The 14949-nt window shown below is 41.0% G+C and overlaps 1 protein-coding gene across 4 annotated transcripts in view; it reads left to right on the top strand.

The window, feature by feature from the left end:
- The first annotated feature begins 1583 nt into the window (after nt 1-1583).
- The window catches only part of MAP4K4 (mitogen-activated protein kinase kinase kinase kinase 4), a 238690-nt gene continuing 225324 nt past the window's right edge, over nt 1584-14949 (top strand). For 3 of the 4 annotated variants that reach the window (XM_084616687.1, XM_084616686.1, XM_084616685.1), the window contains exons 1-2: nt 1584-2222; nt 2692-2757. In XM_084616687.1, coding sequence (XP_084472813.1) covers nt 2166-2222; nt 2692-2757 — 123 coding nt within the window. In that variant the 5' untranslated portion in view covers nt 1584-2165. The remainder of the gene's footprint in view (nt 2223-2691; nt 2758-14949) is intronic. The other variant, XM_084616688.1, reaches the window with a different exon arrangement.

The following is a 14949-nucleotide window of genomic DNA, read 5'->3' as shown; positions in this document are numbered from 1 at the left end:
CTGATCCTGTAATTGTATTCAAGGACCTGGGGTTCTGTCCATGCAGATGTAGTTGTATGATCCAGGCCTAAGTTTGCTGTTTCTCTCATTATGCTTTAGGTAAAACAGAAATATTAAACTGTGAAGATAATTTTTAAGCTCTTACTCCTCAACAGGTTCATTTTGTTTTGTTTTTTAAATATTTCCATGTAGGAAATCTTAAATTTACCATAAGCTTAAATCAAATACTTGAAACTATGTTTACGCAGTATAAAAGTTTTAAAGGCAAAAGAGACAGGTGCTGACAACAAGTGTAACTCAACCTTCTTGTAGCTAGGTAGCATTTTTTATTATTGTATATAGTGACGTTAACTTTTCTGTTTTGATATGGCAAATAACTTCATTAAGAGCCCAATCCTGCAAAGATTTGTGCATGTGTGTGACTTATGTAAGCAGTTCAAATGAAGTCAACGAGACGACACATGTGAACAAATGTATGCCCATCAATATGTCTTTGCAGGAATGGGGCCTATGACAGAGTTATGGATGTGTCAGTAATGGATTTACTAAAAGCACCTTTACGGGCTTGGAGGACCTGATTCTGGAAGCTATTGTTTGCCTTCTACTTCTGTTAAAGTCACTGGGATGCAGGATGGTTTGGCGGTGGGTCAGCGGTTGGAAGGGCATCACCTCTACATAGCATGAGGGTCTCAGGGTAGATTAATGCAGATTGAATGCTTTTTTTGTTTTTAGCAGATCCATTGCAATACCACTCTACCCTTTACTGATAGTCAACTGGAACCAGGTGGTGTAACAATGGTGATTTTGAATAATTCCTTTTTTTACAGGGAACAATAAAAACCTAGAAATGTACAAGTAAGGGTGTTAATAGATCATGTTTCCTAGATGCCCTTTTGTCAGTTAGTAAAAGTAGCATAACTCTACACATACAAGAAACATTTTCACAGTGTGAGCAACCCAGCCAACCTTTATGGTCCCTGAATCAGCGCTGCTGGTGGCACTCAAGGGGTTAATTTCTTTGCTCCTTCCACTATGCTGAGGCATATTGAGTTAGGCTGATGAAAAGGTATCATTTATAACAGATAATAATGCTTCTCACTTCCACAGTGTTTTGCATGTTCAAAGTGCAAATACCCTTATTAATCCTGAGGTGTCCCTTAGTGCTGGAGAATGTTGTGAGCCCTTTCACCTTGAACTGTGTGTTCCTCTGCTTTTCTTCTTCTTTCTCTAGCCTTTGGGATTTGCTCCAGACTATGCTGGGCTGTTCCCATACCTAGCTCTGTGCCTAACACGCGCATGGAGCGTGTATTGTTACTGGGGTGGGTGTAACGTGTGTGTCTCCCGCCATCGCCTGGGCACTAAGGCAGGGCAGGGACCCTAGCAGCGCTGAGGGAGGCCGGAGTGAGTTATCTATTGTTCTCTGCCACACCCCTGTTGAATATATTGAGCTGGCGCGGAGACACACACACGGCGGCTGGGAGAGGAGCGAGGATTTTTTTTTTTTTTTTTCCCAGAAGTGCTTTGGGGTGTTGTGTGTTTCCGCTGGTTTTTCCTGCCGGAGAAGGAAAGGGGGAGCTGTTTGCTCTCTGCCCACAATCTATTTTGTATCCCTTTTCTCCTCCTCCCTGGGTTATCTTTGTCTCACTCCCTCAACTCCGCTCAGCAGCGCTGCAGGTCGGGAGCCCCCCGCCGCCGCCGCCGCCAGTGCCTTGTGCCCCGGGTGCAGGAGCCCAGCAGCCCCCGGAGAGGAAGGAGAGGAGGGCGGCGGCGAGCACGGAGGGACCCGCGGCGGAGCGGGGCGGCTGGAGTTGGGCTCGCGCTGGCTGTGTAATGCCCGTGCCCGGGCGTGCAGGGGAGAGCCCGGCTGGCAGCTGCCACCTCAACATGGTGTAACTCCGCTTCCGACACCGACTCGCAGCACCCGCCGAAGAGAGGCTGGGAGAGCTGGGGAGGAAAAGCCCCCCCCCCCGCGACCCCACTCCTCGCCGGGAAGCAAACCAGCGCCCACAGCCGCCTCCGGCCAGCCGGCCGCCCCATGCAGCAGAGGTGCGCCCCGGCTGAAGCGGGCAGGAGGAGGTAGAGCAGCTCCCGCGATTCACACGTTTTGATTATTAAGCGCCCCCCCCCTCCAAAAAAAAAAAAAAAAAAAAAAAAGAGACGGGAAGATGGCGAACGATTCTCCTGCAAAAAGTCTGGTGGACATCGACCTTTCCTCCCTGCGGGTGAGTGCGCGGGGCTGCCCCCCACCGCGCACAAAGGGGGCAGCGCTCCCCTCGCCGGGCTCCTGGCAGGGCTTTTGTTACTGCGAGCATAGAGAGCGCCGGGCCGGGCTGGGCTGGGCTGGGGCTGGGGCTGGGTGCGAAGGAGCCGCTGGGTTTGCAGTCGGCTTTGGGGGCAGCTGCCGCCCAGGAGGGGCACTTTGTTGGCCAGTCTGGCTGCTCCCTTCCCCGCCCCCCTCCGGAGTGGGAGCTACTTGGGGGTGGTTGAGGTGGTGGGGGAGAGTTCAGCCCTGGGCTGCTTTCCTTTGTTTGCATGTATTGGCATGTGCATGGAAAAACAGGGCGCAACAGCTGCGCAGCCAACATCCTCTCTAGCTCCAGACCCCTTTTTACAAGACTCTCTGCCATTTGCGAGAGCTTTCAAAAATGTAACCCTCCTTCTCTCCCCCCGCCCTTCTTTTTTTCTTTGTAGGACCCAGCTGGGATTTTTGAGCTGGTGGAAGTAGTTGGTAATGGCACATATGGGCAAGTCTATAAGGTTTGTGTCAGAATTTCTCTCCTTTATCCTTTTGCACAACACGTACTTCCCTGCTTTGTTTACTGCACATCTGATGGCAGGCCACCCTATTCTGCATACAAAAGTTTAGGATAATTTAAAAAAAAAATTCTTCTTGTTGGTGACCAACTGGTTTCTACCTTTCCAGATGACACTACTGGTGTTTAGAAAAGGGGCATAAATTACTTTCTCAGAGTTACCTCTCCTGATAAGGTATAAGATCTTCCTGATTTATTTTAGAAAATAAAGAACAAAACAAAAGATCACTCCAAGGTACTGTGGTTCCGGGGGTCCATATAAATAGAGGTGTGGGCTCATCGAAAAATCAAATACGTTTTAATGGCAGGTATTGCTTTTGTGTTTACTTTAAACAAAGCATTGACCTTGCTTAAAATTGTGACCAATTTTCTTTGCTGAAAAGCTTTCAAAATGCTTAAGATGCAAAATCTAGGTTTAGTGGTGCTGCATCACCATGCACAGTATACAGGGCATGGGTGATGGGGGCAACCGTAGCTGGACAGATTATTTGTCTGAAGATGGTAAAATCAGAATGCCTAGAATAACCTATTTGACAAGTGTATGATTAAAAAAAAAAAAAAAAAAAAAAACCGAAGGAGGATAGTGAGAAATAAGAGATTGTCCATGTGGGTGTGAAAACAGTTTACTTTATACAGCGTTCAGTAAGTGGAACAAGCAAATCTGAGATTGCATGACTTTGCAAGGAGTAGCGGTTACCAGTATGATTAATAGTGATCAACCATACAGTTTAATAAATGGGTTAAGGATTGAAGAAGTCTATAATTATTTACCTACAGATGTAAGGGAATGGGGGTGGGGTGGGGTGGAGTAATTAGAAATAACAGAACATGGTTTTCTTTTATTAAGAGAACTTATCACTATCAAACTACCATTACATGTCTCTAAATAAGCCATTTTGGTATGTCTTCTCCAAACATTTAGGTTTGTTTTAAGAGGGTGAACTTTAGCCTCAATGATGGAGAGACAGTATGTGTCTCCTCTTATATAAGTTAAATTTTAAAAGTAGAAATGAAGTAATTTCACTGTTTCTGTTTGCAAAAGGTGGAAAACCATATGGCTCAACAGGCCTGAGTAAGATAGGAAGATTGATTAGAGGTTGACCTTTGACACCTCCCTCAGGCTAACCCATTTAATAATTCCTTTTCTGTAATCTTTGTGCCTACTAAATTTGCATCACCTGAGCCCTCCTTAAAAGAAAAAGGGTGTGTGTGTGAGTTTAAACTCCCCTATTAATTATTGCAGTTGGTACATTGTTAGCTGACTTACCTGATAATACTTTTGAATTAATTAGTGCATTTCTTGTAGCATTAACTGTCTGACAATAGGAGATGTAAATTTCATTTTGGTTAAGTACTTAGAGCAACCTATTTTAGAAACTAAGCTGAACAAATATGGTTACCAATTTAAAACATGCCATTAGAAAATCATGCTAGATTTAAATGGCAATCACTTTACTCTGACTGATAACCCACAAGCTAACAGACGTCTATCTGAGGTCTGGTTTCAACATACGTGGTATTAATATATATTTTTTCTGTATTAGAAAGTGATAAAATATTTCTCCCTTCCCCCAGTAAATATTTTGAGAAAAGCTGATTGGGTACTGCAGTTCAGAAGGTATTTAATGCTGCTTTGTTATAGAAAGAAACCCCTCTGACATCAGCTTAGTGCTTGGGTAAGTGGTGCACTTGTATGTACTACTGTAACCACTCTACACTTGCCCAAAACATGAACATGTCATAAGGTTTTTTTATAACCATGGGCTTGATTCTGAGTTTCTTGCCTAGCCTAGTTTTGGTTGTGACTGCAACATTGGGCTGTAAAGCAGTGTTTAAGTTTCCTCCAGCTCTACTCTTGTTTTTTGGGACGAAAATCCAGTATCATCCAAAAATGAGAATTTGATTTTTTTTTTTTTTTCAACGAACAAATTTGACTTCTTGGGGAAATAGGTGATTATCTGAACCATGTGTGCCCCGTTTCTCTCAGCCCCATCCTTGTGATGTGTTGATCAAGTATTTTTATTGTTTTTACTTTTTAACTGCAAATGTTTGGGATTGGCCCTGCTTTGAGCAGGGGGTTGTACTAGATGACCTCCTGAGGTCCCTTCCAACCCTGATATTCTGTTTGTAACATATGCCTAGATGCCAGAAAATTGTTTGTTTTACAAATAATGGTTAGAAGTTTTCAAACATGGCTAGTTTGGTTTATTTCCTTGTTTGTGTGTTGGCATCACTGAGATGCCACCCAGACTATAGGAATACGGTTGTCTTGCTTACTGTCACTACAGAGACTACCTCACGGCACTGCATTTTGTTGTCTCTTTGTCTGGCTTCTGTACATCAATGTTTATACTGATGGTCATTTGTCTTTCTGGGCATCTTCATTCACCTGTTGAATATAGTCAATGTTACGGTCTCTTCCCTTCCCAACCCCAGCAGAACTCTTTGAAAATGTTTCCCTGCATTTAAAAAAAAGTTAAGATTTTTTGTAAAAAAGGGCACCTAAAATTAGGCTCCTAAATCACTATGTAGGTGCCTAAATAAAGCTCTAGTCCTGCAATGAGCAGCATGTGGTCAGAGCCTTCACCCACATGGATTTCGGTGGAGCTTTGTGTAATCACAAGGGCCTGCCAGCATGGAACTCATTGTGGGATTGGGGTCTAAGTGGCATGATTTTAAGGAATGCTGAGCACCCAGCTGCTCCCATTGAAACCAGTAGCTTCCCTTTTTTTCTTCTTTCCTCCATAGCTTTGCTTATGCCTCCACATTTCCTTGGGGAGACTTGCTTTGCACTTTAAGAAAAGCATGTGATGCAATGGTGAATCAGGGAAAAAATGTGCATGACATTTCCTGGGCTCTGTGTGACTGAATGAGATGGAAATTCTTTGGTTATTGTATGTTCAGTAGAGGGTGGATAGTGAATGTATTGGTATTTTCCCCAGAGTCTAAAAGATTGTAGCTAATAGTCCCTCCGCAGATTATTTAAATCCATCTTGTTTGTTCCTCTGTAGATTATTTTAGAAATAGGAAAAGAATAATAAGAAATCCCTGAATTAAGCTGTTCCAAGTCATATTTGTTCTTGTTTAGGAAGAAAAGGGTTAAAGTTTTGTGAGATACAGTGAGTGAAGTTAACCTCTGAATCACTGGTGATGTAGATAACTGTTAGGCCTCTTGTTTAAAAAGAATAAAAAGTTTTAGAGAGCAAAGAATTGTTATAATTTTGAGAGAAGAGTTTCTCTTCAACAGGTTGATATCAACTGATTTTGAGCTAAATGGCATGTACAGACTTGCCCACAAGCATGTATTTCCTTCTTGCAGGAAAAGGAGTTTCAGTGGTTTGATGGATTGTTGAAAAAATTTACCCTGTGTTTTGCATAGCCTTCAATTCCCTTTGTAAACAAACAATAGAAAAAAGTAGTTTTTAGAGTTGTTGAATTTGTTACCCAGGTGTATACCCCCTATTTAACTACTATAGTACACTCACGGGGAATTATCTGAATGGCATGGAATTTAGCAGGAAAATGGTGTTATCACGGTTGGTTTGGGGCTATCATTTGGAACAATGAAGTCTTCATATAGGGTGGCCTCGGGTCCTTGACTTAGTCAAACTTTATCAGAGCACTTAAGTGTAATAGGAATTTATAGTCATTGATTGGGCAACATGTCTTCAGAATTTTTGGATCATTTGCAAATATTGCAGGAGCAGTTTTGCACTTCTATAGTTAACATTTTTTTCCACACCACAATAGTAAACCTTACATTATAGGGTAACTTTGTTGACCCAAAATGAAAACGTTCACCACGTTTCGTTTGAGATATTTAAATCTTGTAACCATTTTTTTTCTTGATTTGGTAAAATGTACAAAAAGGGGACTATGTAAATTATAGATATTCAAGAACCCTTTAAGAAATGTATTGATTTCACATCTTCTTAAATAAATGCATTTTAGATGCATATTCTGTAAACTAACTTTAATTTGAGATTAAGGTATAGTACCATATAGTGATTTTTCTCTTGTACTTTTAAAAAATATAACTAAGATATCAACAATTTAAAGCTTTTGTTCATGTGGTATTGCTTGTCTTCTTCACACGTTATATTTTGAGACCTCATATTTCTGTAAAGATTGCGGGGGAAGTGTCCATGGTAGGTTTGAGGCATACACAAGAAAGTACCAGGAAGCTCAAAATTAGGGGTGAAACTTCTAATTACCCTTAACTCATGCTAGTGTTGCTTTCTAAGAGTCTTGTGAGAGTTAATTCATAGTGAAGGCTTCTTTTGTTGATTTCTGTCACAGCCTTCCAAAACTGCATGTAAATGATTCGTATTGTCTAACTTCTGGCTCCAAAAAGGACATGATGTAAGATATGATCATTTAAATGGTGATTTGAAAATAAGTTTTAAAATCAGAGCGAGATTTTCCCTTCATTAAGGGTACTACATTTTATCTTAATGCAGTTTTATTTTAAAAGGGGGCTTCATTTTTTCTGTGCTTGGTATTCCTAATAGCCATTTTTTTTTTGTTCTCCCCCTAGTAAACAGATTACATTGTGAATTCTAATGACGTTGTTAAACGTGAATACAATTCCAGTCTTATCGCTATAAAGACAAACTGTATTCAATGTTAGTGAGGTCACTTGGTTTCAACTGGCCCAGACCAGCTTATTTAAGGATGAGCTGCCCTCCTTTTAGCTCTTACTTTCTGGGGGAATTCAATTGTGTAGTGCTGGTTTTCTCGGGTGGAAGCAGGGATGCCAAAACCGTAGTTCTGATGCAGAAAACCGGTATTCTTGTTCCTAGAGGTAAACGTATTCTCAGTTCATTTTCAACAGAAAGTTCATTGTTGATCATCCTTCACCTCCCAAATTATTTTAATTCAATATACAAAGGCGAGGCAGGTGGCCAGTGGGGATTACTGATATTTATTTTTATTAAAAAAATGCAACCTGTTAATTGTGGGTAACCACATGTTACTCTCCTCCTCCCTCCCCCATTCCATCTGTCTGTCTGTCAATCCTGCTTTTTTGTATCATGTCTTACGTCAAATGGCAAGCGCTTAGGGCAGGGACAGTCTTTTACCATAGTTTGTACAGTGTCAAGCACAATGGGGCCCTGATCCTGTGTGAGGCCTGTAGGCGCTACTGTAATGGAAGGAATGAAATACATTATTAATAGCTTGGTCTAAATCCCCTTAAAAGTCGGTGGAAAGATTCTGACTGAGATCAGGAGAAGTTTGAGGACCGTTTTTTTTCTTTGCCCATTTTGCTTGTTTTTTGTAGTAAATCTATTTTTATTATGTAAACAGCTGTTGCTGGGAGACCTCTCCTCAGCACCCAACTCACTCTGTTGTGCTTGTTTTCTTAACTCTGGGGAGATCCTTTGTGCAGTGGTTTCTCTCTCTCCTGTAGAAGGGGTGCACACTCATCTTCACAGCATTGTTCTCCCTTTTTCACAGGGGTCAGAGAAGTCCCTCCACAAGTCTGGGGGCCTGAGGAGGTCGGGGGGAGAGGACTATGCAGGCAGGTGCCCCCTTGCCAGCCCCCATGGAGTTTACAAGGACACAATAATACAGACTGCGGCTGTATTCTTTGTGGAGCCTCCTCCATAGGGAGGACTGCTGCCAGGGAGCAGATGAGTACCATCAATGCAAAGACAGGATACTTCAGGACAGTAGGCTGCCCTCTGCAGCTATGGTGAGGAAAGTCCTGCTTCCCGATGGGATAATGTAGGGGATCTCCAGAAGGGGGTCCTCATGTAGTTGTCCTTCTCCTGGATCCCTCTTGTGTATGCTGCATTAGAAGAGGTGACCAGCCCTTTATATTATCTTGCTTTTGTTGGTTTAGTGTAAATCGTGAACTCAAAGTGTGGCTGACTTTTCTCTCTTGCAGTCTAGTATTCCCCCCCCCCATGAGGTTTTGTAAGTGAAGTTTGTAGTTTGAATATCAATTCCAGCTGCTCAACTCTGGCCTGGTCTCCACTTAAAAATTAGATTAACCTAGCTACGTCGCTCAGAGCTGTGACAAGTTTTGTGTCCTGAGCACTGTAGTTAGGTTGACCTAACCCCTAGTGTAGATGCAGCAACGTCACCAGAAGAATTCTTCCTTTGATCTAGCTACAGTGCCACCTCTTGGAGAGATGGAGTAATTACATCGGCAGTAACTCCAGAGATGGAGTAACTAAACCGTTGATGTAGGAAACGTCTATGCTATGACACTACAGCGGCACAGTTGCAGTGACTGTAGTGTAGACATGGCCTCTTTTCTTAAGAGCCGCCATCCTAGAAAGTAATTAAGGGTTTTCTTCTTTGCATTTCTGCCTCTAAACTCCAGCTCTTATAAGATCATTTCTCACTTCCTCTTCACTCTGAAGGATGTTGACATCCAAGATGTGATATCATTCACTTGCACGAGTTGGGTTGAAATCCCAGTAGACCATTACCTAAGAGCATTAGTTTTGGTCCCAATCCACTTCCCACTGGAGTCAGTGGAAAGAGTTCTATTGACTTCAATGGGAGGTGGATTGGGAGGCAACTCCGAACTCTACTTAAGGTTATTATTTTATTATTACTATTTTTGATCAAATATTGTCACTTAGAGCATGGCATTCCCCCTAGTTCAAAAACCAGTTACTTTGGTTTTAAAAGGGACACCATCAACTTCAAATGTAATCTGCTCAAAAAAAGAATTAAAAGTAGTTTTAGATACTACACAGGAGCTGTTCTACGAACCGTGAGGTTTTTACCATTATTTCTTAATATTTTCTATAAATATTTTTCTCTCCTTTGTTGCTGTGGGAAAGACCTCTTCAAATTGAGAAACTGTGACACAGAACACTACACATGCAATGCTGCTCAATGAACAGCATGTTTTTAAGTTGATGATGCCTCTCTAACAAGGGGCAAAGAAAAATCAGGCCTGACAAATCAACTGTCATGCAGCGAGTAGGAATTTTTCCTTGCGAAGTGGCATTGGCTTCTGCAGAATCTAAATGTTCATTGTTAATTGCTTTTAATGTTGCAAGTTAACTCTCTGAATGTGAAGTGGGTATAAACGGATACCTTGATGTCATAAGTCTCTTTCCTCCCTTCCCTCCCACTGACAGTGACCGGCCTGACTTTTTTTTTTTTTTTTAAACTGCACTAACAACTCGCATTAGCTTTGCAGGAATTTGAGGGTGCTCAGCACTTCTAAAAATCAGATCACTTTTATCTTGGTGTCTAAATATGGATTGGAAATTATTGGCTAATATCTTTTAACTCCTTGTACCAGTCCACCACATGGAGCTGTTGGATCTAATTGTGTGCTCAGCTACTTCAGCGCGGCAGCAGAGGTGAGACAGAGGGACATATCTCCTCTCGGATGTGGAAAAGAATGCCATCAGTTTAAAGAATCCTGTTATAACAACGATGTGTTTCACTAACATCTTGGGTGAGCCAAGGCTACAGTCCAAAGCTGCCAAATCATAATTGGTGAAATTAGGGATTTTTTTGCATTTTGATTTGGGCATTAAAAGTTGAACTTTTAGAGTATGTTTCATTTTCTCCTTCTCAATATTTGGGGGAGTACAAATGTCTAGAACACCGATGGTTTAAAAGTTTGTTTAAATCCAGACTAAAATCATGAGTTCAAAAGATTTTTGTCTTAACTTTTCTTAATCCTTAAATTATGGGCTCCAACTGACTGCTTTAAAAAAAAAAAAAATTTCTCAGGCACTTTAGCCAATTAAGAAGTGTTAGCAGAGTACCTTACTCTGACCTGAAGATCTGCAAAATACATAAGCTTTTAAAAAGCTGTTCAGGGCCAGAAAAAAAAGTATCCCAAAGTGTATTTTTTCTGCATTCTTGGAACATAAAAATTGACTGAAAGTATAACAAATTTATACACTGCCTGCCAAGAACATCAGTTCAGGCCTCTCGAGAGAAATTTGGGGCTCTGGTACACCATGTTTACTGGAGCCACACCCCATCCCATTTCACCCAAGTTACAAATGTTTTGGGGGCTCCCTTAAACTCCGTGCCTCGGTACAATTGTCATCCTCTTCCCTCTCTCTTGTCAGCTCTGCATCATCCCATCAAGGCGTCAGTAGGGAATACTTGTGGCTGAATGCCCTGAAAATAGGGGTCTTTTTGCAAAATGGAAATGCTGTCAGACTCGTAATTGTAGCATCAGTGATATATACTGCTGTAAGATTGTGAAGTACCCCTGTAGAGAGCTGATGCAGTGGTGTCTGAATTAAAAAAAAAAAGGGGGGGGAGGGGTATCTACAGAGTGGAAGCCTTAATTGCATTTTTTTTTTTTTTAGTACCTCTCCAGAAAATGGGTAGTGCTGTGTATCATTAATTTCTTCGCAGTGGGCTGCTGTACTGAAAATAGGTTGTAGAGTGAGCACTGCACACAGACATGCTCACTCATTATTTTGCAACTTTTTCTTTTTCTTAACTGGATTCACGTTACGTATTTGACAGTGCACTTAGAAAGACACGAAACCATGCTCTTAATTCCTTTCTCCTGCCTTCATCATGTCCTTTATCAAGGAGTAGAAGATGTAGTAGGAATGAACACACCTCTTCATAATTTAAAAGTGAGGAAGTCTGTACTTGCAAATAGAATACCTGTCAGTGAAACGGAAGGTCCAAGTGTCCTATAAAGGTGACCTATTTTGTATGCATTTGCCAAGGAGTTAATTTGCTTTTCTTTAGCTAGTATCGTCTCTTCACTACTTAGTTGTCATACCTATATTAAGACTTGGTATTTAAATATAGATGGTTTTATATTTGTAGAACTTCTCAGGAATCTGGCTGAGATGAGCTCTTCGTTTAAAAACAGGCATGTTGTCTACCTCCACTCTTGTGTCCATGACGATGAGCTTTTTGAATCTTTTTTTCCTTGAGAAATTGTGCTTGTACAGAGGCCATACTTATTTATTTACTTATTTACTTTTTTAGAACAGAGCTATAGGAATATACCTAAACTCAACATGACCAAAATAGCTGGGTTGAGAATAAATACGTGACATCAGATCTGTTTATCTCCTCAAAGATAAGTTTCTCTGCCTGGTACCCTTCCCTCTCTCCGTCCCCCTCCCCCCAAAACAAAAAACAAACAAAACCCCCAAACCTGGCTTTTGATTGTCAGCTGTTAGTGTGCACTTTCCTTTAGCCCAAAGGAAAACTGCACCGCTTTAGGAACTTCGAACTGTGGCCACTGGGACCTGCAAATGTAAACAAACTGGTGACCTGCCAGTAGATTACCCTGATGGTGGTGTGCCGCCCGCGGGCTGCCGGTTGCCCACCACTGGTCTAAATCCAGTGCTGAGTCTAACTGCCCAGATGCAACTGTATTTCACTCTTTTCCCCCACAGTCGTTGATGAAACCGTTTTTTAGATAGAGTGGTTTTTAAAAAAAAATCTTGAATAGTTTCCCTTGCCCCTTACTTACCATGGATTAATAGTTTATTGAGACTTCTAAAATTTGGTATATCTGTGCAGTTCAGGCCAGTATTGCTTAAGGATGATAATTCCAAGGGAATTTTGTGTGAGATATTGGTGGTTTTAAAAAACAACAACAACAGTTTAAGAATGTGTTAAATTAATCATGCATGTTAAACCAAAAATGCAAGTATTTCTGGATTTTTATTTTAGTTGCTGCTATTTGCTTAACTTACCAATTTTTACCTAGATATTATGGGGGATTCAGTTAATGGTCCTGTATCACAAGGTGTAGACACAAAGGAGTGTGTCAAGAGCTGTAGGGAAGACTCTACTGAAAAAATCCTTGCTTTATTTAAGCAATGCTATTTTAAAAAAATGTGTGTCATATTTTATATATCATGTGCACATAGAAATTCAAATAAATGTTTGTGTGCATTTGCATGAATGCGGTGTGTAGGTTCTTTAAATTTCACCAAGCGGAGCTGGCATGTTTCCATTATACTTGTTTAAATTGCCACCTTCCCATGTGTTTCTGGTGTAGTCTTGTGGGGGAGGAAAGAATGGCAGTCTATTAATAGATGAAGGGGGGAAGCTGTACAGTAGCTATTACAGATCCCTTGAATGCTTTGAATAACAAATTAATGAAAACCTTATTTAATACAAGTGATGGAAAAGGCACATAGCCTTCCTCCCACCCCCCAAAAAGAGTAAAAATCTTTTTAATTTTTGGAGACTGCCGAGACTGAAATGTACATACATCTTCTTAAACATTCTGTGTGCGTTCTATGGGTTAAACTCTAGCGTGATAAGTGAATATGGAGGAAAATATTTCCAGTCATTTAAAATAAATTGGGGTTGCTAAATTACTCGAATGTTAAAAAGGGGGATGGAAAGAATGTCTTGATCTTTCTGAATATATTATATGGTAGGGAATAAAACCTTTAATATTGACCTGATCGGATTTGTATTTAGGTTCAAAGAGCTCTTGTGAATGAGGTAATTGTTTTATGTCACTGACTCGATGGTTTTCAAATCTAGTGGCTTAAGGCAGAAAGTCAGTAAATCAGTGTCTGTTAGCAAAGCTACCTTTGCTTAGATTTCCTGTAAGGTAATGGAAGAGTGCCCTGTTTTCATAATAGAAACAATAGTATGTTAGTTATTGATGACAAAACTTCTTTCTGGTTAAAGTTAAGTTGTGGAGGTGCCTTCTATCTAACGGAATGTAATGGCAGCTCTTGTGCAAGCCGGAGTAGCACACTGACTCTTCCTAGACCACAGGAATTTCAGTTACAGATCAAGGTGCCTGTTCCTCCTTGCTCCAAGGAAGGTATTCTGGTGGTTGTTTCAGAGTGCCTCCTCTGCTGTTGTGTTCCTCAAAATACTTAGCTTATAGCTAGAAGGGAAAACTTATGCAGGGAGTAGCATTTTATGGTTCCCATCTGTGGCTTTTTAATTTTTTTTTTTTTTTTTTTTGAATTGCAGAAGGGAGGAGGGAAGGAAGCAGAAGTCTGCAAATGCTCTCAGCAGTGTTTGTTACTTTGTTCCGGTAGGGAAAGGTGTATTCATTGGGACACATTGTATAGAATTGTGTTAGAAACACCTGTGTTGGAAGCTCCTTGACTTGGAGAATGCAGTCATACGCTAGCACAATTAAGTGGGTTATAGTCCTACTGTTTCACTTGGGTAAGAGAAGACAAATGAGTTTGTAACTGCACAGATACTTAAAGTGCAGTTCTAGTCAGAAAACTGATTTTTTAAAAATGTCACCATCTCTCTCAGAATTTAACTGGAGGCGACAGATCTGAGTCTTGTCTATTAGCCTTAGTGACTAAAATGATAGTTACTACTCCTTTTTTTCTCCTGTTAAGTCTGCGGAGTCAACACAGCTGAGAAAGTATGAGCTGGATTCTATTCCTCTTTGTTTGTCATCATCAAAAGTGTTCACTAAAATCAAATGTATTACACCTGTGCAAACCTTTTGAAGCCATTGGGTTGTACAGATGTTAATGATGAAGGCATGATTTGGCCCACAGAGCCTTTATAACTTGTGATTAGCACAACAAGTGGTTTAAAAACAAAACAAAACAAAAACCCCTCAAAACAACAACAAAAAAACTCAGGCTAAGCTGGCAGGGCTGGCAATTAGGGGAAAAAAAACAAATATCTTTTTACCTGTAAATTGAGCACATTTGATCTGGAATCAGAGATGCAAGAATCATGGAGCCCCCCAGAAAGCCATTTTCCTCATAGAACCACACTAAAACTTGCCATTTGATCAAGGTTAGTTGAAGAAATGGCTGTAAATTTAAGTCTAAGGTGCCACAAGTACTCCTTTTTCTTTTTGCGAATACAGACTAACAGGGCTGCTACTCTGAAACCTGTCATTCTTTCTGTGTAAGTGAGAGATGATTCTGTGTGAATGGCTGTTCAGTCATGGGTTTCTTTAGAGGTGGGCTTGATATATGTACTTCAGAGTGTTGAATTCCTTAAGTTGCTTTTATGAGCGACTCTGGGCTGCTATGAAGGATGTTGGAGAGAGCACGATAAATTTACTAGCGACTTGCATCTGAATCGGAACTGAGTGCCATGTCATTTAAACCAGTGGTTCTCAACCTGGGATCTGGGGTCCATGTGTAAGAGGTTTGCGAAAGACTTAGACTGAAACCTGACTGAACAGAATTCAACTTTCTTCAGAGTCGATAGA

The sequence above is a fragment of the Lepidochelys olivacea genome (assembly GCF_965140295.1).
Source record: "Lepidochelys olivacea isolate rLepOli2 genome assembly, chromosome: 1".
Lineage (NCBI taxonomy): Eukaryota > Metazoa > Chordata > Testudines > Cheloniidae > Lepidochelys > Lepidochelys olivacea.
Note: the sequence above shows the minus strand (reverse complement) of the source record. Positions and strands in the feature narration are given on the sequence as shown.